Here is a 26,635-nt window from a genome sequence, read left to right on the forward strand (position 1 = left end):
ATCTTTAATTTCTTTCATCAGTGTCTTAGCATTTTCTGCATACAGGTCTTTTGTCTCCTTAGGTAGGTTTATTCCTAGGTATTTTATTCTTTTTGTTGCAATGGTGAGTGGGAGTGTTTCCTTAATTTCTCTTTCAGATTTTTCATCATTAGTGTATAGGAATGCAAGAGATTTCTGTGCATTAATTTTGCATCCTGCAACTTTACCAAATTGACTGATTAGATCTAGTAGTTTTCTGGTGGCATCTTTAGGATTCTCTATGTATAGTATCATGTCATCTGCAAACAGTGACAGTTTTACTTCTTCTTTTCCAATTTGTATTCCTTTTTCTTCTCTGATTGCCGTGGCTAGGACTTAAAAACTATGTTGAATAATAGTGGCAAGAGTGGACATCCTTGTCTTGTTCCTGATCTTAGAGGAAATGCTTTCAGGTTTTCACCATTGAGAATGATGTTTGCTGTGGGTCTGTTGTATATGCCCTTTATTATGTTGAGGTAGGTTCCCTGTATGCCCACTTTCTGGAGAGCTTTTATCATAAATGGGTGTTGAATTTTGTCAAAAGCTTTTTCTGCATCTACTGAGATGACCATATGGTTTTTCTTCTTCAATTTGTTAATATGGTGTATCACACTGATTGATTTACGTATATTGAAGAATCCTTGCATCCCTTGGATAAATCCCACTTGATCATGGTGTATGATCCTTTTAATGTGTTGCTGGATTCTGTTTGCTAGTATTCTGTTGAGGATCTTTTCATCTATATTCATCAGCGATATTGGTCTGTAATATCTTCACGTTCCTTCGCCGGGAAATGAAGATTTACAAGGATCATCTCTGCCCTACCTTTCTGCAGGCTTGTCATGTTGATGGAATGAAATAACAGACGGAAATTGCAAGGAAAGCGATACAAATTGCTGGCTGTGAGTAACTACAGTTGTGAGGGGCTTCCCTGCCTGCCAGCAATCAGCCAGATGCGGCCTGCATCTCAGCATCTGAACTGTAGCACTCCTCCTCCTCAGGACAGTGTGGACCATGCACTTCCATGGAGTCCTGGGTTCCCCCAGAATCTGTAGTTTCTGGCCAATTCCCCTTTAGTAGGATGTACCACAGGTACCTGAGACCTCAGCTCTCTCCTTAGGAAAGAGACAGGACTGGCTGCTGGCAGGTCTGAGTCCCCCAACTCTTACTCTGGTCTCCTACGTGCCTCCTGGAAAACTATTTTCAAGATTCATAAGGGCCTGAGGTGAAGTTTTCCTTTAAACTTTGGAGTTACTTAAGAGTTCAAGGAATCATAAAGCTGGAAGGGACCTTAGAATCATTTAGGCCAAATCTCTTATTTCATAAAACAGCAAAGTGAGGCCCAGCGAGGCTAGGTGACTTGCCTCAAATCATAGCTAAGTAATGACACTGCAGATGGAACTAGGATCTAGCTTCCTGACACCTACACCAGCCCTCTTATTTTATTATTTTAAGCTGCTATTGCTTCTTATTGTCTGACATGCATGTTGTGGAGTAAATATAAATCCACAGTAAATTCCACAAAGGCCAGCAGGTGAAGGGATGAGGAACAGATTGGTCAAAGTGGTCAGGCTGGTCCGTACCCAGATCAAGTACCCAGGGCTTCCTCTCTCGTCTTGCTCTTCCCTCTGCCTGGGACGTTCCTCCCTCAGATATCCAAAGACCTACCCCCTCACCTCAGTCAAGCGTGTCCTTGAAAACGAATGAGGGATGCTGAATGGGCACTAACCCTCTACCCTGGCTTCCTTATTTCTGCAGGCAGGAAGGTCTTACAAGAGAGCCTTCAAAAACCACAAGAAGGGAGGCACTGAGGTCAGAGATGATTTCTAGGAAATACTCATTAGCTGGGGGACCTTGGGCAAGCCATTTCCCCTCTCTGGGTCTTCACTGTCTCTACAACAAGGGGCTGTCCCAGTGACTGCTAAGATATGCCTCAACCTCTGGGCCTCCTATAACAAAGCAGCATCGCTACAAGAGACTGCACTGTTTCATAAGCTAACTGGTCCAGTTCTCAAACTTGACCCAGACATTACCTCCCCGCATCGCGAAGAGCACAGAATATGCCCACATTCTCAACTCATGGGTCCTGATATACCTCAAGACCAGATCCTCACGAAGTCCCCTCTTGCCTCCTCCAGTGTCTCCTGGAAGAGATGGGTGTACGTGAAACTGTCAGGTTTAATGGGCACTTTTCCTCAAAAGATAACAGAGATATGCAGGGAACGAAATGAAAAACTGCCCAGGTGGCAGGAACTGTGTCACTATTTGTTTTGTAGTCAAGAAGTTTTAGATTCAAAATGGATCTATCTTACCTTACAATGGCTGTGTGTATATGTGTGGATGTACGTGTTGTGTGTGTGTGTGTGCAGGCGCAAGAGCAGATACGATTTTGAAAACACAAGATGTATTTACGTATGCATATGTTATCTATAAGATGTATATAAAATGTATTTTTGCTCACAGAAATTAAAAGTTACTTTGATAACTAACACTCCTTGAATGACTAATGTGCTTATTAGCACTTTACACAGTTTTTCTCCAACTCAGAATAAGTCTACGGAGTTGGGATTATTTTCTCATGTTACAAAGGAAGAAGCTGAGGTTCTGAGAATTAACTAATACGACCAACAACACAGTTACTGGAACAGTCTGTTTTTGCAGTGCAGGCTGGCCTGACTCCAGATTGAAGACACAATGATCTGAAGAAAATGCTGCAGGTCTGACCTTCAGCCACTCATTCTCAGCTCCTCTCCCTCAGGCAGCATCACACCCCGCTTCCTGTTCTCTGTGAAGTGCTGCTGGGGCCTGGGCAGGTCTGCTCACCACTGGAGACCATTCCTTTCAGAATCAGGAGGGAACCAGTGACACATACATATTTTCCAAGCTCTGGACACTGAGAGGGCCTAGAAGCAGTGAGATCTTAATACCAGTGAGAACACCCAGCACTCAGATCTCGGTTTCCAAGTATCATTCTCCAACTAAAGAACAAGAGCTCTTTGGAGAAGTGGTTGATCTCAGGGCTGGGAATCATTCAGGGAAAATACAAGAACCTAGAGCATCTTTAGGATCCAGAAAGTAGAAAAGTGCTCAAAAAAGCACAGGGCATGCTGAAAGGGCACAGGTACCACCTGAAAGAGCTCTTAAAATGGTCGACTTGGGAACAATTTTAGCAACAAAATAAATAATAAAAGTGTTGGGTTATATCCCATAGAATAAAATAAATATCCGAGTCCATGCGGATATAAAAAGTACCTGAATCAATAAATAGCAAAGACAATTCTTTCTTACGGAAGAATTCCAATTAATAAATTTAAAAATTAATAAATGTAGGAGAAATGAGGGAAACAAAATCACTATTAGAATCAGTTTGAGGAAAAACAGGATACTTGCATAGCTTCAAAGTATCTTCCTCCAAGATAGTGATTAATTACAAAGGGAAAAATAGTAACTCTACAGTGTAGAAACCTGGCTGATATCCCCTTAACCATGTGCCCAAAGTTACCGTCACCAGTAGTAAGACATGTTGACATGGGTGCTCCTGACATGAGGTACATCAATTCTGTAGTTGTCAAAAACGCATAACCTGGGCTTCCCTGGTGGCGCAGTGGTTAAGAATCCACCTGCCAATGCAGGGGACATGGGTTCAAGCCCTGGTCCAGGAAGATCCCACATGCTGCGGAGCAACTAAGCCCGTGCGCCACAACTACTGAGCCTGCGCTCTAGAGCCCACGAGCCACAACTACTGAGCCCGTGTGCCACAACTACTGAAGCCCGCAGGCCGAGAGCCTGTGCTCTGCAACAAGAGAAGCCACCGCAATGAGAAGCCCGCTCACTGCAACAAAGAGTAGCCCCTGCTCAACACAACTAGAGAAAGCCCGCGCACAGCAACGACGACCCAACACAGCCAAAAACAAATAAATAAAATAAAAAATTTATAAAAAAAAAACAAAAACAAAACGCATAACCTGGGGCTTCCCTGGTGGCACGGTGGTTAAGAATCCGCCTGTAGGGGACACGGGTTCGAGCCCTGGTCCGGGAAGATCCCACATGCTGCGGAGCAACTAAGCCTGTGCGCCACAGCTACTGAGCCTGCGTTCTAGAGCCCATGCGCCACAACTGCTGAGCCTGCGTGTCACAACTACTGAAGCCCGCGTGCCTAGAGCCTGTGCTCCACAACAAGAGAAGCCACTGCAGTGAGAAGCCCACGCACCACAACGAAGAGTAGCCCTCACTTGCTGCTACTAGAGAAAGCCCGCGCGCAGCAACGAAGACCCAACGCAGCCAAAAATAAATAAATAAATAAATTTATGAAACAAACAAACAAACGCATAACCTCAGTCTAAGATTTATATGGCAGATGGAACCACCCCCACCCTCGCTCTTTCTTTTCCACTTCAGTTGGTGGCCACTCTGTCTTTCCAGCTGCTCAGGCTAAAAATCACCATTGATGCCTCTTTTTCTTACACCTGTACCCAATCCATCCGAAAAATATGCTGGCTCTATTCTCTACAGCCCAGACGCTCAAGATTCTATATCCAGAATCTGATCACTTCACGACGCCTCCTCGGAAAACACCCTGGTCCAGATCACCATCATCTCTAACTTGATTACAAAAGCCCTCACCAGAGACTACTCTCAACCCAACGGCCGGTAGGACCCATTTAAGAATGTAAGTTGGATCGTGTCACTCCAGGCTGTTCAAAACCCTCATTTGACTCATCCTAGCCTACCGGGCCCGACCCCGTCTGGCCCGTTACCCCATCACCTCCTTCCTACTGGCCTCCCTGCCATTCCTGCACATGCCAGACATACACCTCCTTTGGGACCTTTGCTCTAGCTGCCGCCTCTGTGCGGAATGCTCTTCCTCCAAATACAAGCTTGGCTAACATCCTCACCTCCTTCAAGGCTTGGTTTAAGTCTCACCCTCTCATGAGAGCTACCCTAATACCCCAAAAAACTGTAATGCTCCCACATTCTCCTAACCTTGCCTACTTAGCACTTACCACCTTTAACATATTCTATACTTTAATTTTGTATTAGGCTTACTGTCTTGTCCTCTCTGCTAGAAGGATCTTTGTCTGTTTTGCTCACTGATGTTTCCCAAGCACCAAGAACAATAACTAGCACAGGGAACGCTCAATAAATACCTGTTTAGTACACGAATGAATTCCAGGCCCCATGAATCTGGGATAGATGAATGGCAGGAAACAGGTCAAGTTTGTTTTCTAAAATGGAGGGACTACCACCTTTTACTACAGGGGAAAACCATCAAACCAACCCTGGAGAGCAGGCCTGGACAGAACCTGAGGGCTACAGGAGCCACTTCTGGCCTTTCAGCAAGTCCGTGTGTCACCTGACACTTGGAGGCAAACCTTCTTCTCTGGGCAAATAAAGGCTGACCCCCCTCCTCCAGGGTCAGGAGAACCTGCCAATACTGGGAGGGCAGTGAGCTGAGACACTGGTACCACAGTTGTGTCTAGTGCTTTTGTACATTACCTCATTTAATTTTCCCAACTATCCAGCTGACGTTTCCATGATTTCCTCTTTATGGATGAGGAAACCAAGGCTCTGAAGAGTTGAGGCACTTGCTTGAGACACACACTAATGAGTGCTGGAGCTCAGATTCCAGCCAGGTCAGGGTGACAGGGATGCCCATGCCTGGTTTGCCTCAGCTGTCCTGAGGGCCCTCAGCAATCGGAGATCTACCTGCGAAGCTGTCATGGTTACTCAGGAGAGCCCTGTGCCCAGGTCCTAGCCCCTACAGCCCTCTCTGCTGGCTTCCCACCAAAGCCCCACCTGGATATGGTGACGAGACAGGCGGAAAATCTCCTGGGCCATCAGCAAGGTCTTTGAGTCCATCACCAGGTACAGGAGATGCAGGAGGGCAAGGAAGCCTGCTCCTCTCAAGTCTGTGGCTGGATTTGTTCCTAAAACAAAAACCAAGAGGAAATTCAGGGTGCTTAATGAAATCCCTGCTCTGTGAGATTCAATGACTTGGTTACCTTGATCACTGCCCAAGTGGAGAGCCTAGACTTCCCCTGCCTGACTGTAACAAGGTGCCCCTCAGCTCTGCCAAGGCAGTCAAAGAAGCGGGGAGCTGGGACTTTTATCCTTCTCTAGTGCTAAGGAGCCCACCACACCCTCTGTGACATCAGTGGAGGCTACATGGGAACAGCAATGAGGCACCCCTGCCCCACCCAGCCAGTGGTATTAGTGGAGGTCAAGTGGGATACCTGGATTTCTATCCCCACCTGGCAGTAATGAGGTGACATCACCCTTCCCCCACTGCCCAGTGTCAGAGGAGGCCTGCTAAAATAGAAGATTTAAAGATGATCAACACTGTCATTACATAATACCCACAATATCTAGGACACAATAAAAAAATCACTCATTACACCAAGAACTAGGAAAATCTCAATTTGAATGAGAAAAGACAATCAACAGATAGCAACACTGAGATCACACATATGTGGGAATTACCTGATAAGGAATTTATAGCAGCTGTCCTAGGCAGAATAACGGCACCTCCAGAGATATCCACGTCCTAATCCCCAGAACCTACAAGTACGTTCTGTTGCACAGCAAGGGGGAATCAAGATTGCAGTTAGAATGAAGGTTGCTAATCAGGATAGGGAGATTATCCTGGATTACCTGGCTGGGCCCCATGAAGTCAGAAGAATCCTTAAAAGGTGAGAGAGGGAGGTAGACACACAGTCAGAAAAAGAGATGTGAGGACAGAATCAGCTCAGAGAGATGCTGTGTTCCCGGCTCTGAAGGAGGAGGAACGTGGGTGGACTCTAGAAGGTGGAAAAGGTACAGAAATAGATTTTCTCCTAAAGCCTCCAAAAATGAATGTAGCCCTGCTGCCACCTTGATCTTGCCCCAGTGAGACTGTGTCAGACTTCTGAACTACAGAACTAGAAGATAATAAATCTGTGTTGATTTAAGCCACTAAATTTGTGGTAATTTTCTGCAGCAACAATAGAAAACTACTATAGCAGCTATCACAAAAATGCCTTTGATAAGCAATTACAAACATTTGAAAAAAATGAAAAAAATAGAAAGTCTCAGTAAAGAAATATCAGATGTAAGGAACCAAACAGAAACTTCAGAACTGAAAAATACCTAAAATTAAAAACTCACTGGATGGGCTCAACAGCAGAATAGAGACCAAAGAGGAAAGAACCAGTGAACTTGAAGATGGAACAGTATAAACTGCCGAATCTGATCAATAGAGAGAAAAAACAAAACAAAATAAACAGAGCCTTGGAGACCTCTGAGCTATACAGAGATCCCCCTAAAATGAACAGAGCCTCTGGGACCTGTGGAACAGTAACAGAAGATCTAGCATCTGTGTCATCAGAGTTGTACAAGGAAGGAGAAAGAGCAGGGCTGAAAAAAGTACTCAAAGTAATAATGGCTGAAAATTTATCAAATTTGGCCAAAGACATAAACCTACAGATTCAAGAAGGTGAGCAAACCCTTAATAAGATAAGCCCAAAGAAATCCCCACTAAGACATATCATAGTCAAACTCCTGCAAACAAAAGAAAAAAAACAAACAAAAAAGATCTTGAAAGCAGAGAGAGAGAAACAACTTCTTATTTAACAAGGAGGAATAATTCAAGTGACAGCAGATTTCTCATCAGAAACCATGGAGGCCAAAAGGAAGTAGCACATTTATTTTCAAGTGCTGAAAGAAAAGACCTGTCAACCTGGAATTCTACATTCAGAGAAATTATCCTTCAGGAGTGAAGGGGAAATCAAGACATTCTCAGATGAAGGAAAGCTAAAGAATTTATTGCCAGCAGACCTACTTTAGAAAATGGCTAAAGGAAGTTCCTGAAACAGAAAGAAAGTGATAAAAGAAGGAATCTTAGAATATCAGAAGGAAGAACAATGGAGAGAGTAAATATATGGGTAAATACAACAGACCTTGCTTCTCCTCTTGAGTTATTTAAATTAATGGTTGAAACAAAAATCATAACACTGATGTGATTCTCAGTGTACACAGAGGGAATATTTAGGACAATTACATTATAGATGAAGGAAGGTAAAGGGACTTAAACACATTGTCAGTACCAACAGAGCAGCAATTAATTATGAGTATATAAAGTTTCCTTTTTAAATTAAGATATTTTCCTATTCTATACAAATGTAATTTGATATGATTTTGAAAAAATAGTACAGTCCCAAAACAGGTGAAATCATTTTGTTTCACTCAAAAACATGAAATAATATTAAAAAAAATTTTCATCCATAGTAAAAGAAAAGAATAAAAAGAAAACACTGGATTCTAAATCCTATCACTCCCATGCCTTCTATCTCACTTAGAGTAAATATTTTACACTGGCCTGCAAGGCCCCGAGTGAACTATTCTCCTCCTCCACTTCAGCCACGCTCCTTGCTATTTCTCAGAAAGAGTTACACACATTTCACCTCAGGGCCTTTGCATTTGCTGTACCCTCTTCCTGAAATGCTCTCCCCCAGGTATCCTGTCTCATGGTGCTGGCATGACAGGAAGAGGACTGTCTGGGTTCTCACACTAGTCCTGGAATAAGGAGTCAGGGAGAAGATGAACCATTCCTCTCTCTTACCCTGAAAGCCCAGATCTTCCCAGTGGTCTCCGTGGAGGGCACAGTCAAACTTGGAGCCGGTCAGCTTCTTATAGATGGTCTGGAGGACTCGGCCATGCATTGGGTCTTGGCTATCCAGGCCACCTGCCCCAAAACACACCCATGCTCTGTTGGATTGGCCCTCACGGGAGGACTGAGTGCTTCCCAGAGAACGGTACAGCCAAGACAGACCTGGCCGGTGCTTCAGATACACTGCTCTCCCCCCAGCACGGTAAATGCAATAGCCTTGGCTTAGTCTCAGCAACCGGGTAGGCAAACTGTGCTCTCTGCCTGACGACTCACGCAGCACCTGCCTTGTGGCAGCACCCGTGCACTCACACTGAGCGATGGTCAGGACCAAGTCCCTTTCTTCACGGAGGCCCTGGTGGAGCTTTGGAGGCCCGAAGAGGCAGTGCCAGAGGGCAGCAAGCCCGGTCCTTCGGATCGTTGGCTGGATTCTTTTCTGGGGAGGAAGGTGCAGGCAATAGGCAGAGTGTTGTGTTCATTTGCTTTAATGAACTTACCATCAGGCTCAGTACAGGACAGGTCTTGCAGAAAGGAGTGGTTCTCCCACTAACTGGCTGGCCTCTGGGCCAGGGAAATGGGGCAGAAGCTGTGAAGCATCTGCGAATCTCTGGAGACAGGCTCTTCCAGCTCGTAGGCTCTTTGTAAGTAGAGAGAGATGTCCCCAAGCATAGGCCTTATCAGCCGGTTGTCTACATTTGGGCCTCTGGGCTTTTCCAGAAATAGCTACGTCACTGACTACCGAGGAAGCCAGAGGTGGCTGGCTATGGGGGCTGGCATCTCACAGATGCCAGGCCAAGTTTCCCAGCAGGGCTGCTTCTACCCTTTGTGTGTCTGTCTCTGTCTCTCTCTGTAAAGGACATAAATATAAAGTCTAACATCCCTCTCAACTTCCAAGATGAGACAGTCAGTGGGTCGGGGGTGGGGGGTACTTCTCTGGCAGTCCAGTGGTTAAGACTGCACGCTTGCAATGCAAGGGGCGCTCGTTCAATCCCTGGTCGGGGAACTAAGATCCCACGTGCCACGTGGCACGGCCAAACAAACAAACAAAAAAACAGTCAGTGGGCACTTTTTTGGAGCAGGATACCCCTGAGGGGAGCTGGCGCCTTCTGTCCACACCACAGCAGCAGTGCCTAAGCCAGCTCCTGCTGACTTCTCCTTGTTCACAGCCACTGCCGCAGGGCTTAGGATACTCTGATTTCGGCAGCCTCTGGATCTCTGGGTCCTACAAACCAATCTGACTCCTATCTTCGTAGCCTCTCTCCTTGAGCCAGGCTTTAGGTTGAAGATCTGAAACCACAGTTCTCTAAACTTACTACTGGTCACTCAAGATTCCCCAGAAAGCTTGTCAGCTTTTACTCTCCTTGATATTCTTTCTTTTCCCAACACCACATATATTTAAAATTCCCAAATAACTTCTTGTTCCTCTAGGGGATGGAAGATTTTCCTACGGTGGCAGGGAATTACTCAGCTCTCTGGACAGGCTGCCCTGCTTCCCCAAGGAACTCCCTAGCATCTGACTGCAGACCTCCCCATCCCTAGGAGGGGAGAGTGGGGAGCAGCTCCGCGGGCCCCTATGAGACAGGGCCACTAGAGCTCCGGGGGCACAGTCCCTGAAAGGCCGCCAGGGCCCACAGGACATGTGGGTCCTTGGCCACTTGTGATCCTGCGCCCCGAGATTTCTTAGCTGAGACAGAGCCCTCACCTGGAAATTTCCATCTTGCTTGCCCGGTGCCCTATCCTGGTGGGGAAGAAACCTGGCTCCTGGGAAGAAAGTGCTTTGCTTGAGACCCCCAAACCTCCCTACTGTCATACCTTGAGGGAAGAGAGGTCCACGGTCTGGAAATGCTGGAGGGCCTCACTGAAAGAGATGAGCTGCCCAGGCTGGTCTGGGCTGGCCCGGCTCCCTGTGGCGAAAGGGAAGACACTCTGGCACTTGTAACAGTAGTCATTCTATCAGCAGACATTTACTGAGGGCCGCTCGTTGCCACCTCTAAGCCCAGCGCTGACTTTCAGCTGTAAACGTCAGACACCTACAGTTACAGCCAACCCTCTGTCAAGGGGCTGGCGTTATCTGCTGGGCTGACTCCCTTTCGGACCCGGCTGTGCAGAGGCTGACTAGGCTAAGCCCTGAAGTGCGTGGGGGCAGATCTGCAGGGGCCCCTAACGTCCACTCATCTGTGAGTGGGGTCAAGTCACTGCCTGGAGGAGGTACCCACGCAGGAGCATGCTACAGGTTTGTTTAGGGGCCTTTCCTATCTTCTACTTTGTCCCTTCTCATGCCCTGGATACGAATGATCCCCTATTCAGCCTTCGTCACAGAGTACTGACTCAGCAGTCCGCAATACAGGTGATGGCTGATACAGTCCACTCTAACATCTCTTCAGGGGCTCAAGTGGGGCTCAGGCTAGGTTTGGGTCCCAGTTCTCCCCTCCCACAGCTCCATCCAAACGTCCTGAAAGGCACGAGAGACAGTTTTTGATGCAGCCCTCAGAGGCTTCCAGCAGACGGCTTCAGCCCCCACTTCCAGGGACTTCCTTGTACAGTGAACAACCTGCTTGACCTGACACAGGGGTCCTGGCTGCCTGCCTCCATCCTCTGCCTGACCTCATGACCCTGCGGAAGCTGACCCTGACCAAGGTCCTCCCTGTCTCCTCTTACGGCCGGCGGCCCTCTCCCCATGGCATTCACCTCCATTCCCTCCAGAGGTCGATGGCATCACCTCTGAATTGGGAAAAGAGATTTCATCCTATGTCACGTATTGAAAACGAGAAGACCCAGGAACTCTGTACCCTAATCCCAGAGGCACAGAACATTAGCCGCACGGGCGGATCGTGCGTATAGCAGTAGCAGGCTGTGAGGAGGCGGCACCGTCCCTGCAGTTACCTGTCTCTGGCTGGATACTGTCCACAGCTTCCCATTCTTCTTGGGCTCGGAGCACCTCTGTACTCATAACTGCAATAGTGAGAAAAGGAGATCCTCTGAGATCTAGGTGTGTCCGGACTGCTGTCGTAGCCCCCGGCCTTGCCTGCCGGCCTTGGGCCTTGTTGCTACCCTCTGATGTGCCAGAGTGAGCTTTCGAAAAGGCAGATCTGACGTCAGCCTGCTGCTCAGAACCCTCCAGGGATTCTCCATAATCCTCAAGATGAAACCCCAACTCTTCACAATCGGGAGACTTCTTACCTCTCTGGCTCTATCCTAGGGCATCCAGAAGTACCTGAAGTCTCTCAACACGCACCTTGGGTGCCTTTGCACACCCCGCTCTCCCACCTTCAGTTCCAGCCCCTTCTAGCGCAGTTCCATCTCATCCTTCAGCCAATTCCGGTATCACCCTCACCTGGGTGCCTTCTTTAGCCTCTGTAATCTGTGTTAGGAGCTGCTCCATGAGAGACCCCGACACCCCATGCTTACCACCATGTTGCAACTGTCTTGCCCACTGCACTGGGAGCCACAGGAAGGTAGGGTTCTGAGCGCCTGACACATGACAGGTGCACAATGAATGTTTTTGTTGTTGTTGTTTTTTGTTTGTTTGTTTTGTTTTTGGCCGTACCTCACAGCATGCAGGATCTTAGTTCCCCAACCAGGGATCAAACCCGTGCCCCCTTCAGTGGAAGTGCAGAGTCCTAATCACTAGACTGCCAGGGAATTCCCCACAATGAATGTGTGATGAATGAATGAAAGCACAACAAAAGCAGGGGAAACAGAAGAAAAAAGCAGCAGGACAGGCGCTCTATAACCACCTCACAGCCCTCTTCTCCACACCACAGCTGCCACTCTCTGGGCCAAATTGCTGGCAGCATGGCCCATCACTGGCTTTTCCCATTTGCTACGGAGGACACTGGCAAACAGTGGGCAGGATGGAGAGACCTCCGTTTGACACCCAAGCTCGTGAGCCTTCTAGCCTGGGTGGTGAAAGCAGGTTAGGACAGCTCCCCTCTGCCTTGCAATCCGGGCTGAGGACATTCACGTGACAGTGAACTGTTTTGGAAGTATACTTGCAAATTAAAGAAAGCTACCAAAAACTCAAAACACTAAAGGATAATGAGGACAAGGAGGCTGCTGGGGAGCTGGAGGGGACAGTTGGGAAAGCACAGTGTAGAGCCAAACAGCTCGTGAACTTTTCACCTCTGTCCCTCACGAGCTGTACTTCTTCGGACAGGTTACTTAACCATTTGTAATCACTCTTCCAACTATTGTGAGGATGACGTAACTCTTCAGATTCTAGGGGAGTATGTGGCCCAAAGGCCACCTGCTCAATAAACATCAGCTAGTATCACTGACGCAGTTGTGGGCTCGGGTCTGGCAGGGATGTGGACGGTGGGAACAGATGAGATGGGTCCGGGGTCCTGAATCCTGGACCTCTAGGACATTCAATCTTGCCAGCCCCAGCCCGGGGTAGCAGACTACACCAGGGCTTCCAAACTAGATAACTTCAACAGAATACAGAACACTCAACCTGGGACAGTGAAGAAAATAAAACTTACTTCCAGCATGCTGGACCCTTGGGAGATGAAAAAGAGGGACAAAGTGGCTAAACAAGAAGAGCGGAACAGCAGCCATGGATCTCATCACGACGCTGAGAAGAAGCTCCCCACCCTTCACCCCTCATCCACATCCAGCTTCACTGACTTGTCACCCTTCAGATCATTATAAGCAACTCGATCAATCTTTCACCCCACACACCTTCACCTACAAACGAGTTGATCAAAGGTTGTGAGCCAGGAGCACAAACCTCACAGGCAAGGGTGTGGCAGCTTACTTTGACAGCAAGGTAGTCAAGAGAAAGTCCAAGGTCTCAAGCAGCAACACAATCTGCTGCCCAAACTGGAGACAAACAGCCAACCCGTGTAAGAGCATCTCTCTCCTTTCCTGGTTCCTTTAGGACTCCCACCTCTGAAGATGATCCTGACATAAATACTATTTTTCCCCTACACTGACAGAAGAACGAGGAGCCACAACACAAATCTCCAGGATAACAAACACAGCTCAAGTCGTTTTTCCTTTTGTCAATTGCCTCCTTTATTTAGGCCCTCTTCTACTTAGTCACATAGTAAACGGCACAGCTCATTTAGTCGGCCTGTTAGTTTAAATTAGCGGAGAGCAATCAGGGGAAAAAACTGTAGTTGTTTAATATGATTAAGAATATCTGGCACATAAATGCCAGTTGCACTGAAACAGAAAATATTTTGGCATTTAAGGCAACACCTCTAATAAATGTTAGGTTTGTCACCACATGGTAAAGACAAAATTCAATTAAAAGACACTTTACAGACCTCCATATAATTTTTCTACATTGGAATATTTTTAATAGACCCCATATTCTTAGAGATTACATTTTCAGTTTACAGAATTTAAAGATAACAACGCACACCAATGAGCGCTCACTATGATTTACATTCTGTGTGCTAAGCACTTTACATTACCTCATTTAATCCTTAACACAATTCCTATCATACAGGTTCTGATATAGTCCCTGTTTTATAGATGAGGAAAGTGAGGGTCAGAAAGATTAAGTTACTTGCTCAAGGTCATAGGGCTGATGGGTGAAAGGGGCAGGACTTAAGCCAGAGATATCTGACTCCAGAACTGGTTCTTCTGAACTGGTGAGTGTGCTTTTCTGTGTAATAAATAAGCAAGTAGAATGAGCTTGAAATATAGTATGGGAAGAGCCATGTCAAGCAGATAAAACAGGATAACTTTTCAAAGGCTCTTCACCCACTCTGTCTCATTTCATTATCACAACATCCCTTTGAGGACAAAGGAGGTACTAACATTTCCACTGTAGACACAGAGATTATATGATTTGCCCCAAAGGCGCACGGTAAGCTACCGGCAGGGCTTGTGGGGCCAAATTAGAACTCAGGTCTCTAACTTCCCTTGAAGGATGATAACTCTATGAAGTTCTACAAGAGGGGCATCCCTGGTGGCACAGTGGTTAAGAATCCGCCTGCCAATGCAGGGGACACGGGTTCGAGCCCTGGTGCGGGAAGATCCCACATGCCGCGGAGCAACTAAGCCTGTGTGCCACAACTACTGAGCCTGCGCTCTAGAGCCTGCGAGCCACTACTGAAGCCCGCGCGCCTAGAGCCTGTGCTCCGCAACAAGAGAAGCCACCGCAATGAGAAGCCCGCGCTCCGCAACGAAGAGTAGCCCCCGCTCGCTGCTACTAGAGAAAGCCCACACGCAGCAACGAAGACCCAACGCAGCCAAAAATAAATAAATAAATTTATATATATATAAAAAATTCTGCAGGAAAAGTAGTGAGAGAAATTCAAATGAGGAAAAGCAGACCCATAGGGAGCTCCGCCTTGAGTCCCACCCAGGGGGACTTACCAGCCGGCTCCCAGCCATTCGCTTCTGCCGTCAGGGCCCGGAGGATGCCGTGGTTCTTCAACTCTGAGATCTGTAGGGGCAGCTGACCTCTAGTGTGAGGGTGGAGTCCACGTCCCCCCACCCACACAAACAAGTCCCACCCACTGTACCGAGTGTCCTCGAAACTGGAGGCCAGAAGAATCTAGTTTTCCCACATGGGTTGGTTAAAGCCAATCTTAAAGAGAAGCACCCGGAAAATGCCAACTACGACGGAGCAGCTGAGTGACATGAGGACAAGTATGAATATATGCCCTCCTTGGAGAGCAAACAGACAAAAATCCACTCAACTCAACTGAGACAGAGGTGTGCTTTCGGTATTCCCGCTGCAGTTTATATTCTGCCTCATTATAACAATTATCTTATTAGATAGAGGTTGTTTTGCATGCCTGTGCCCTCCCCACCCCCCCATCCAAAGCATGAGCTACTGGAGGGCAGGGTCTGTGCCATCCTGTGTCCCGGTGCCTGGCACCATATAGCAGCAAGTAACACAAGCTTCTACCGACAGGAAGCACTGAGGTGTGGGTGATACGTACAGGAATTCCCCTGAAAGCCAGAAGAGCACTGTTGGCCTCGTCACATGGTGGAGGGTAACCAGCAGACACACTTTCAACCTGCAAGACAAACCAAAGTCAGTCTCCTGGGCACGTAGTAGTCCCTCAAAGATGACAGCTTAAACGTCACACCTTTTTCCAGTAACACACACACACACACACAAAATGGATGAAATCCCAAGAAGTCAGCTACAAGGAATACTGTAAGGGAAAACTGTTTAATCGGTCTTAAGAAAAACCATGAAAAGCTTAGTTAATGTTAATACAATCTTAAAAAAAATTTTTTTAAATATATTTTATTTATTTATTTATTTTTGGCTGCGTTGGGTCTTCACTGCTGCGTGCGGGCTTTCTCTACTTGCGGAGAGCGGGGTCTACTCTTCGTTGCGGCGCACGGGCTTCTCATTGTGGTGCCTTCTCTTGTTGCGGAGCACGGGCTCTAGGTGCGCAGGCTTCCGCAGTTGTGGCACGTGGGCTCAGTAGTTGTGGCTCGCGGGCTCTAGAGTGCAGGCTCAGTAGTTGTGGTGCACGGGCTTAGTTGCTCCGCGGCATGTGGGGTCTTCCAGGACCAGGGATTGAACCCGTGTCCCCTGCGTTGGCAGGTGGGTTCTTAACCACTGCACCACCAGGGAAGCCCAATGTTAATATAATATTATACAGATTTCCTGGCTCTGTTCAAGGTCTCAGGGCTCTGAATAAGTAAAGTTGAGTGAAGCAGTTTCCTCACTTTTGGCCTTTCTGCTCAGCCAAACCTTCCCCCTACTGGAGATTAAAAAACCATCTGACCAACTTTCTGCAACTCCTATCACCAATACAGGGCTAATTTTCCTAACATGTTTAAAAAAAAAAAAAAGATGCTACAAATCAGTAAGGAAAAAAACCAACCCAGTAGAAAAACTGGCACGGATATGGATGGTTTACATAAAAGGAAACACAAATAGCTCTTAAACATGTGAAGAAATGCTCAACCTTACTCATAACAAGAGAAATATCAAATAAAACTACTCTGAGATAATGTTTTTCACTTACCCTATTATCAAAGATCAAAAAGTGTGGTAACACTGTGCTGGCTAGACGACCAAGAGTTATAAGACACTGGAGAGTGAATTGGTACCACTTCTCTGGCTTGACAATACCTGATGAAATCACACATACTGTGCACATTTGGGGCCTGCAATTTCATTCTAGGAATTTATCTAATACATACAGTCATCCATGTACAAATGACATGCTTACAGTGTCATTCATGGTAGTACTGTTTATAAAAACAAAAAGCTAGAAAAACCCTGACTGTCCACTAATGGACTTTTATTATACTTTATATTTTCCCCCCCGTTTTACTGAGAAATAACTGAAATACAGCACTGTATGAGTTTAAGGTGTACAGCATAATGATCTGACTTATATATATCATGAAATGACAATAGCTTTAGTGAACATCCATCATCTCCTATAGATACAACATCAACAAATAGAAAAAAAAATTTTTTTTTCCTTGTGATGAGAACTCTTAGGATTTACTCTTAATAACTTTCATTTATAATATACAGCAGTGTTATCTTTATCATGTTGTACATTACATTCCTAGTACTTATTTTCTTATAACTGGAAGTTTGTACCTTTTGACCACCTTCATCCAATTCCACCCCCACCTCTGGTAGCCACAAATCTGATCTCTTTTTCTATGAGTTCCTTCGTTTGTTTTTTATTTTTATTTTTTAATTTTTCGCTGCGTTGGTCTTCATTGCTGCGCGCGGGCTTTCTCTAGTTGTGGCGAGCGGGGGCTACTCTTCGTTGAGGTGCGCAGGCTTCTCATTGCTGTGGCTCCTTGTTGCAGAGCACGGTCTCTAGGCACGCAGGCTTCAGCAGTTGTGGCTCGCGGGCTCTAGAGCGCAGGCTCAGTAGTTGTGGTGCATGGGCTTAGTTGCTCCGCGGCATGTGGGATCTTCCCGCACCAGGGGTTGAACCCATGTACCCTGCATTGGCAGGCGGATTCTTAACCACTGTGCCACCAGAGAAGTCCCTATTTGTTTGTTTTTGAAGTATAATTGACCTATAACACAATGTTAGTTCCTGGTGCACAACACAGTGATTTGATATTTCTATACATTTCAAAATGATCTCCATGATAAATCTAGTTGTCACTAATGGACTAATTTTAAACAAATTAAAGCATATCCACTCAATGAGATCCTATACAGCCATAAAAAAGAGTAAGAAAGTGCTTTATGGACAATCTGGAACCATCTTCATGATATATTAAGTGAAAACACAAAGGACAGAGTATATACATTATTTTACCATTTGAATTTCTAAAAACCACATAAATATGTTTGCTTGTCTTTACAGAGACTATTTCCAGAATTATATCCAAGGAAGTAGTAACTTTGCCTCCATCAGGAAAATTGGGTAGCTGGGGGACAAGGGTGGAAGGTACTTTTTTCACTATATGTACATCCTCTGTACTTTTGGATTTTGAACCATCTGCAGAATTATTTTCTCTAAAATAAATAAAAGAAAAAATAATTAAAGGAATCATTGCTTATGTCAAGGCCCGAGAATCCCAGATTGTCCTGTTACTCTAATCCCTTCCACATATTTTTGCCAACTAACACTCCTTAAACACAGCTTTGATTTTTTTGATTTCTTTTTGCCTGGGACACAAGAATGGACACCTAAACACACCACAGCTGAGCTAACTCCTCCATAACTGGCCTCACGATGCCTAAGCACTATTGCCTCGCACTTTGATCCAATGAACATATTCGCTGCAGTGCCTCTCACCTCCAGCCCTTGGGTCATGTGGTTTTCCCTCAGAATCTGCCCCTACCTCCACCTTCTCAGTGTTTTCTGGTCCCTTCAAGATCAGTTCCACCTCCTCGGGGAGGCCGACCTTACCAACTGGGGCTACAATGGCCCCTCACGTCTCTAAGTCCTATAGCCCCTCTGTATGCGGCACAAGGGCCTCTGCAAAAGACCCGTCTCCCCAGTCAGACTCTGCCGCTTTGAGTGCGGGGACCTTCCCATATACTTGTTTTATATTTCTTAGACCATTTGCACAGCACTAGGCTCAAGATACATTCTCAAAAATATCTGGTAATTCATCGTGCTGAACAGCTCCCTGGAGAAGTCTGTGTGCTCAGGACTCATCGCATCCTTCCTTTCCCTTTCTGATTCAGTCTCCTCTAGTGTCCAAAGACGGATGTTCTCTCGAAGAACAGTTCACCTATCTTAGAACAGTGACAAAAACCTCCCTGGACTCCCAAAGCACAGGCTTTGTCCCCATTCTGGCCACTGAATCCCACAGGCTCCATTTAAGACTATTTCTGGGCAAGGTAGCAAAAAAGGTAAGGAATGCAGGGTAAGCCACTAGGCTTACACAAAGACATAGCCCACTGGGGGACTTCCCTGGTGGTCCGGTGGGTAAGACTCTGCACTCCCAATGCAGGGGGCCTGGGTTCGATCCCTGGTCAGGGAACTAGATCCTGCATACTGCAACTAAGACCCAGTGCAGCCGAAAAGAAAAAAAAAGACATAGCACATTGAATTAGGGGTCCTGATGATAATCAGGCCAAAACACGCATTGGAGAGAGAAAGGGCCAGTAAGGTAAACAACCCAAATTGATGAAATACGCATTTCTTGGGGGATTCTGCCTGAAATTCTCCTCCCACCCAAGCAAATCCAGACCAAAATCCCATAGCCCACTTAGAAAATAAGCTGTCAGGAAAGGCAATTGACCCAGAAGTGACTAGAAGCTTCTTCTAATAGAACAAAGAGAATTATAGTGAGGATTTTTCCTACACATTTCTAAAGTTCCACATCCTCTATCTTATTACTATTAACAACATAACCCAAACCAACACCTTCTTTCCCAAACAGAAGTGCATGCTTACCTGTCCATCTCTTAATTCTTTCTCATTATGGAAAGAGCAAGAGTTTTCATTCATGACTCAAAATCATTTGTTCAAGTGAACTCTGTCCTTGGGCTCAGAAAGGAGTTTAATAAGGTCTGAGATTAGAAGCTCTGGGGAGAGCCCTAGATCCGACTGTTCTACGTTTGCCTTCCTTCTTGGCAATCATTTAGACTAAGAACAAGAAAACAGTCCCTGTGTGCCATCACCAGGGTGTAGGTTTCTGTGAGTCCCGAAAGAAGTCCCTGAGGTCTCTGGAGCATCAGCCCTGAAAAAAAAAAAAAAAAAATTAAAGAATAAAACTGGTTTCATCATTCAGTTATGCCTCTGTTAAGAACTGACTTTAAAAATCTTCAAGCAGCTGTAAACATATTCTGAATAAACAGGCTTCTTTAGCCAAATGCCTGCCTCTTACTATCCACGTCACTGGATGGAGAGAAGGGGTCCCTGCAGGAGTCTGAGGGCTGGACCATCAGTACCCAGGAGGCAGCACCACTGTAAGTGGTGGGGATCTGTTTCTGACGATGAAGTTACTGAGATCTGGGGCGGCACCTCAAAGGGCTGAGGCTGATTTAGAGTGACACGTTGGTGCATGGTCTTAGCTGAAGTGCTCAGGCTTTGCTTAGGTCTCAGACGCTGGTTGGGCCTAATACCATATTCGGTTCCTACGATGGTAGAAACTCAACGTGCAACACTGTGCCTAACCTTCCTCAGTTAGCACCAATATTGTACATTTGGCAGCTGCCTAGCCAGTCTGGCTGGCTCTAAGCCCTTCCTCCCATGAGTCCACCTTAGGAAGAGGGCTGGACAGGCCCACACCTCATCATGGGGGAAGTGGACACCATGGATGTCTGTCACAACAAGAATCTGGATAAGTACGCAGATGACTGGCAGTCATACCTCACAAACTTGGTTGCCTTTTTCTTTTTTGGCACGCTGCACGGCTTGCAGGATCTTAGTTTCCTCACCAGGGGTTGAACCCAGGCCCTTGGCAGTGAAAGCATGAAGTCCTAACCACTGGACCGTCAGGGAATTCCCCAGACTTGGTTGACTAAGGAAGGAGGGTGGCACTGCTCTGAGGTCAGCCCTCCAGAGAATATGATCTGGGTTCCCTACAAACTGGCTGCCAGTAACAAGATGAACTCTTTGTCAGGGGGCAGGACGCACTGACTGCTTCCTAACACCAAGAGCAGGAACACCTCCCGACCCTAGGGCTAGACATTTGGCTCACTGTAATTGAGGGGAAGGGCAGTGCTCCTCAGTCATGGCTCCTCAGGAACTAGCTCTCTCTGGGGTCTCAGCATCTGCCTCCCTTTCCTTTCCCTCCTCCTTGACCTCCATGACAGCATATGACCAAACACACACACTGGCCAACCTTGCGAAGGTGACAGGCAAGTATGGTGACAGCAATCTCAGGAAGGCTCTTCTGTTACTGGGCTCGAAATGTATCAAGCAGCGTAGATGCATGACCAGCTTTACATGCCTGCTAGCGCCTCAGTTCTGGCTGCAGCCCTGCTGGGGGCTTCAATAGGGACAGTTACTATCTGTAACAGAGAAAGAAAAGAGCAGAAACTGTCAAACAAGCAAGTACTCGAAGTCACAAAGTCACTCCTACCAATATGAGGCAAGTTCCTCATAGCTGGGCCTGAAAAAATGGCCTTCCTATAAAGATGGATCCTTTCCAAATTCAGTATTTACGGTGCACCCACTTTCCTTTTTTAATTTAAAAAAATTTTTTTTAATTGAAGTAGAGTTGATTTTCAAGGTCACGTTAGTTTCAGGTGTACAGCACAATGATTCAATTATATATATAATATATATCTGAATATAGATATTCTTTTTCGGATAGTTTCCCATTATAGGTTATTACAAGATATTAAATATAGTTCCCTGTGCTGCTATACAGTAGGTCCTTGTTTATTTCTATGGTGCACCCACTTTAGGCAATGAGCTACATTAAGGGGAATGATTTTAAGTTTAAGCTCTCTGAATAGGTATTTAATCTAGAAATTGGGTCCACATCTTAAATACAAAGGCGCACACAGTTATGCCAGTTCTTTCACCGGCCTTGTCGCTGGGGCCTCCCCGGCCCTTCCAGCCCCGACCAGGCCTCCGCCGCAGGCATCACCATCCCAGGGGGGCGCCGCGGCCAAAACTACTGGCCAATTTGGGGTCACAAATCCCGGTGCTCGCCGGCTGCGATGCGCGTATGTTAACAGAGATCTCAGTCCATCGAGACACCCAGCCAGAGAGGGTGGGGACTCCGGACAGAAACTTTCTCGGTGGGGAAAACAGGAAAGCAACTTGCCTCAGGTCATCCAGCGAGACCAAAACCGAGGTCTCCGGTCTGCCAGTAGGGAGTCTCTCTCTGTTCTGCAACTCTCAGTCCTGTCTCGCCCCAGGGCGACCATTTCCGCCCCACATTCCTTCTCCTCGGACCCCCGGGGCTCGCCGGCTGAGCCCCCGAGGTCCCAGAGCTTTCGCGATTGGGTCGCCTCGGCCCCTCCAGGCCTTCTCCGCGCATGCGCACGGCCCTCCGCGCCGCCAGAGACGTGAGTACGACGAGCCGCGAGGGTCAATCTCCGCCGGAGACTTGGCTTCTGGCCAAAAAGGGCCTGGCTGAGCAGTGGCCAAAGTTGGTTCTGCCTTCCGGGTGCGAGGATAAGCTAACTGGGCAGAGCCGCGGCCGCAGAGCCCGGGCGCAGTCGGAGCGGACGGGTTCCGACGCCAGCGCGATGTGGCTGTTGCTGCTGCCGCTGGCTGCGCTGCTGCTGGCCGTCCTCGGCAAAGTTTGCGCGGGGTTGTTCTCCGGCAGCTCCCCGAACCCCTTCTCCGAGGATGTCAAGCGGCCACCCGCGCCCCTGGTGACCGACAAGGAGGCCAGGAAGAAGGTTCTCAAGCAAGGTGAGCGGGAGGGACCCCGGGGTCCGAGGCTGCGCCCGGGCATCCTCGCGGGTTAGCGTTTCCCAGATGCAGAATGATGGGAGGGCTTCTTTGCACGTGGAGGCACCCGCTTTAGAGTCCGCCACTGGCGAGATCCTTGGTTCCCGCAGGCCCGGAGAATCGTGGCCACACGGGCGCGGGCATCGTCCTCGGCGAGCCAAGTTTTTAGCATAGCCACGCTCAGGCCCTGCCACTTAGTATAGCGGTGGCTAACCGGATAAACAAGAGGTGGCTAACCGGATAAACAAGAGGAGACCTTTCCCCTACTTTGCTTTAAGACCTTAACGTTTTCACTTATCTTCCCTATGGGTTCAGGGACTTGGGAGAGCTGCACAGAAACCTTTATAGGAAATTGCATTTGGCCCATCAAGTGATTTGACTGGTTATGCCTGCTCCCATCTCTTGTGGTTGAAACGAGGCCTCAACAGGGTGCCTCAGGCTCAGAGCTGCTCTTCCATTGACCTGCACTGTCATCTTTAAAAAGTATTTGCGAGTTTCTTCTAAAGTTTAAAGAAAGAGTTCTACTGTTTGAAAAAGAAAAAAAAAAAAAAGAATAACCTGTAAAAAGAATAACCTGTTGATATCCGAGATCTCCCTCACCTGTTCACTTGTAAACTTTAGTATTCTGTGCAACAAGTCTTGCTACAGAGTTGGAGACAGTATTGTTCTAAGTGGAAGGCCTATTAGTTTGAACTTCTGAGATCAGAGTTTTAATTGGACTCTGTCACTAATTTGCTGTGAAACCATTAGCAAGTCACTCCATTTATCTGGATTGGTCTAAAAATGAGATGACTAGTTTAACTGTTTTTCAAACCAGGTTGTGATCTCTTAGTGGGTCATGAAATCAATTTAATGGGTTGCAACTAACATTTTAAATGGCAGTAGAATGGAAAATATCAGAGTGCATAATACATGGTTCTGGTAAGTATTGTGAAACTTCTGTTTCAGGTATTTATATTATATACTAACATATGTTCTGGGATGTGAATATGAAATATATTTTTTACTGTAGGTCTTTTTATTTTTTTTTATTTTTTTATTTTTTTGCGGTACGCGGGCCTCTCACCGCTGTGGCCTCTCCCGTAATGGAGCACAGGCTGCAGACGCGCAGGCTCAGCGGCCATGGCTCACGGGCCCAGCCGCTCAGCGGCATGTGGGATCTTCCCGGATCGGGGCACGAAGCCGTGCCCCCTGCATCGGCAGGCGGACTCTCAACCAGTGCGCCACCAGGGAAGCCCTGTAGGTCTTTTTAAAAACGTTTGAAAAGTTGAAAGTTTACTGAGTTCCCTAGCAGCTTGAAAAATTCCAAATCTCAGTTCTTAAGGAGTGATCTTTTTTTAAAAAAATTTATTTATTTATTTATTTATGGCTGTGTCAGGTCTTTGTTGTGGTGCATGGGCTTCTCATTGTGGTGGCTTCTCTTGTGGAGCACGGCCTCTAGGTGTGTGGGCTTCGGTAGTTGTGGCACATGGGCTCAGTAGTTGTGGCACGTGGGCTCAAGAGAGCAGGCTCAGTACTTGTGGTGCACGGGCTTGGTTGCTCCGCAGCATGTGGGATCTTCCCGGACCGGGGATTGAACCCGCGTCCCCTGCATTGGCAGGTGGATTCTTAACCCCTGCGCCACCAGGGAAGTCCCTTTAGGGGTGATCTTGAAAGAACAGATCTTGTGTAGGAAGTGCCCATACAGCACCATGGGCTGTCCAGTTTTGTCTTGTTTAGGTGCTTCCTCCTCAACCCCACCTCCACGATTTCTCGGAGCAGCTCTGTCCTGCCTCTGCATCAGGATGTTGAAGAACCATCATCCGACTGGGCTGCTCCACTGCTAACTGCAGACCCTGCATTTTCCAAAGATAATCTGCTTGTGAATGGACCGGTCCATGAACCAGCAGCCTGCACTGGCCCCCGTCCCCCTCCTCCTTGTTTTCTTTCTTCCCTAGCTCGCTCTCTGTCTGCATTTAGGTTTCTCAGCCTGTATTGCAGCATTGTTTTGTTCCTATGATAGTTTGTGGATTTTTTACTTTCTTTGCAAGTAGGAAGGATCCCCAGCTCCACAGTGGCTTTCCTTAATTCAGATCAAACCAAATCACTTTGTTTAACCCGCCTGGCTGGTCCTGAATATTTCCCAGGTAAAATATTTGAGACATTTTAGTCAGGAGCTCCTTGCCAAACTGCTCTAGAGTTTTCTGGCGTTGTACAACCTAGAGAATTCTGCCTTGGTTTCCACATCACTGCTCTTTCACTGGCCCCCACCCCGAGAAGCCCCCACCTCCATCTCCTCCGTCTGCTGCAGCTTTCTCAGCCAGCCGAGTGCCAGAGAAGCTGGATGTGGTGGTGATAGGCAGTGGCTTTGGGGGCCTGGCGGCAGCTGCGATCCTGACCAAAGCCGGCAAGCGAGTTCTGGTGCTGGAACAACATACCAAGGCAGGAGGCTGTTGTCATACCTTTGGACAGGATGGCCTTGAATTTGACACGGGTAAGACTTCTTTGGAAAAGGGCTGGGAGCAGGAGGTTTGGAGCAGCCATGGTGGGACGATCCTGGGCATTTCTGTGATTTTGGAGACCCCGTCTTCTCCCTGGGTGCCGCTTTTCTTGTCTGACGGCTGTACCCGCTGGCAGCTGAACTGGGCAGGGATTTGGTGGTTTCTGCTGCAACTCCCCTCTACAGAAAGGGCGGGTACCCCCTCTGGGCACAGCCCCAGCCCTGCAGGACAACCTCTTTCACCTTGCTTCCTTGTTGGAGCTTTTCTAGGGCTCAATCCCCATATCCCTATGACACTTTGTTTTTCTGTCTCCCAACAGGAATCCATTATATCGGGCGCATGCAGGAGGGCAGCTTTGGCCGTTTTATCTTGGACCAGATCACTGAGGGGCAGTTGGACTGGGCCCCCACGGCCTCTCCCTTTGACATCATGGTGCTAGAAGGGCCCAATGGCCGAAAGGAGTTTCCCATGTACAGTGGGGAGAAAGCCTACATACAGGGCCTCAAGGAGAAGTTCCCCCAGGAGGAAGCTGCCATCGACAAGTATATAAGGCTGGTTAAGGTAACACGGACATGCTGAGGACCCCCTGCTTATTCCCGGCAAGGCTGAGCTTCCTCATTAGCGGAGTGACGGGTAAGGGAGGCAGGAAGGAGGAACAGGCCTGTCTGTCTGGAACTCAGGCGCCACTGGAGTTGGCCTCTGGGGGGCGCTCAGCTCTCCTCCCTGACCACGCTGGCCTCCCTGTGGTCATATCACCACTCTTTTTCACTTCATCTGATTGGGATTCTTCAAAAGGAATTTGGGCTGGAAACTGAGAAGCAAAAAAGGACTCACCTGAGGGTAGAATGGGAAAAATTCAGAGTACGGAGTTTTTTGTTTTTTTTGTTTATAAATTTATTTACTTTTTTATACTTGGCTGCTTTGGGTCTTCATTGCTACGTGCAGGCTTTCTCTAGTTGCGGCGAGTTGGGGCTACTCATTGCGGTGCGCGGGCTTCTCATTGCAGTGGCTTCTCTCGTTGCGGAGCACGGGCTCTACACAAGTGGGCTTCAGTAGCTGTGGCATGCGGGCTCAGTAGTTGTGGCGCCCGGGCTTAGTTGCTCCGTGGCATGTGGGATCTTCCCGGACCAGGGATCGAACCCGTGTTCCCTGCACTGGCAGGTGGATTCTTAACCACTTTGCCACCAGGGAAGTCGCAAGTACAGAGTTTTAGAATCCAAATTCAGCCAAGTTCAGCCAGGGCTAAGTGGTGCTGGGCCCTCGGGCTATGCAGGCTGTTGGCAAGGCGAGTCAGGAGATGAGACCTCTTCCTCCCTGCTCGTTCCCTTCCCCAGGTGGTATCCAGAGGAGTCATTCATGCCATCTTGTTGAAGATCCTCCCGCTGCCCATGGTTCAGGCCCTCAACAAGTATGGGCTGCTCACCCGTTTCTCTCCGTTCCTCCATGCATCCACCCAGAGCCTGGCCAAGGTCCTGCGGGAGCTGCCAGCCTCCCCGGAGCTCCAGGCCGTGCTCAGCTACATCTTTCCCACTTATGGTGGGTACTGGCCTTGGGCCCCAGGCAGCTCCTGGCTCTCAGTCTTTCTCCCTGAGCCTGCTTGGCTGACTGAAATGGAACAGCACACACCCCAGGCCCTCTGGAGTTTATGGAGGAGATGTCTGTCCACCTCCCTACTGGACACACTGATAAAAATTCCCTTCACCCACGCCCTGGATGACTTT

The 26,635-nt window shown here is 47.6% G+C and overlaps 2 protein-coding genes across 6 annotated transcripts in view; one reads left to right on the forward strand and one right to left on the reverse strand.

Annotated features, from left to right (window-relative positions):
- Positions 1–22,036, reverse strand: part of ELMOD3 (ELMO domain containing 3) — a 28,312-nt gene extending 6,276 nt beyond the window's left edge. For 2 of the 5 annotated variants that reach the window (XM_024129816.3, XM_024129815.3), the window contains exons 1-9: positions 20,867–21,031; positions 19,474–19,759; positions 15,562–15,639; positions 14,990–15,071; positions 11,543–11,611; positions 10,472–10,563; positions 8,972–9,095; positions 8,615–8,737; positions 5,815–5,945 (exon numbers count right to left, since the gene is read on the reverse strand). In XM_024129816.3, coding sequence (XP_023985584.1) covers positions 5,815–5,945; positions 8,615–8,737; positions 8,972–9,095; positions 10,472–10,563; positions 11,543–11,611; positions 14,990–15,071; positions 15,562–15,639; positions 19,474–19,527 — 753 coding nt within the window. In that variant the 5' untranslated portion in view covers positions 19,528–19,759; positions 20,867–21,031. Of the gene's footprint in view, positions 1–5,814; positions 5,946–8,614; positions 8,738–8,971; positions 9,096–10,471; positions 10,564–11,542; positions 11,612–14,989; positions 15,072–15,561; positions 15,643–19,473; positions 19,760–20,866; positions 21,036–21,799 lie in introns of those variants that run through there. The other 3 variants (XM_007121565.4, XM_055083294.1, XM_028486260.2) reach the window with 3 other exon arrangements.
- Positions 22,037–22,137: 101 nt separating this feature from the next.
- LOC114485223 (all-trans-retinol 13,14-reductase-like) lies at positions 22,138–26,632 on the forward strand (the record flags this gene model as incomplete). The annotated part of the gene is made up of 4 exons (XM_028486262.1): positions 22,138–22,395; positions 24,725–24,907; positions 25,234–25,475; positions 26,249–26,632. Coding segments are annotated over exons 1-4 (978 nt in total), but the record flags the coding sequence as incomplete, so codon positions are not given.
- Positions 26,633–26,635: the final 3 nt, after the last annotated feature.

This window comes from Physeter macrocephalus, unplaced genomic scaffold (genome assembly GCF_002837175.3).
Source record: "Physeter macrocephalus isolate SW-GA unplaced genomic scaffold, ASM283717v5 random_767, whole genome shotgun sequence".
NCBI classification, from domain to species: Eukaryota; Metazoa; Chordata; class Mammalia; order Artiodactyla; family Physeteridae; genus Physeter; species Physeter macrocephalus.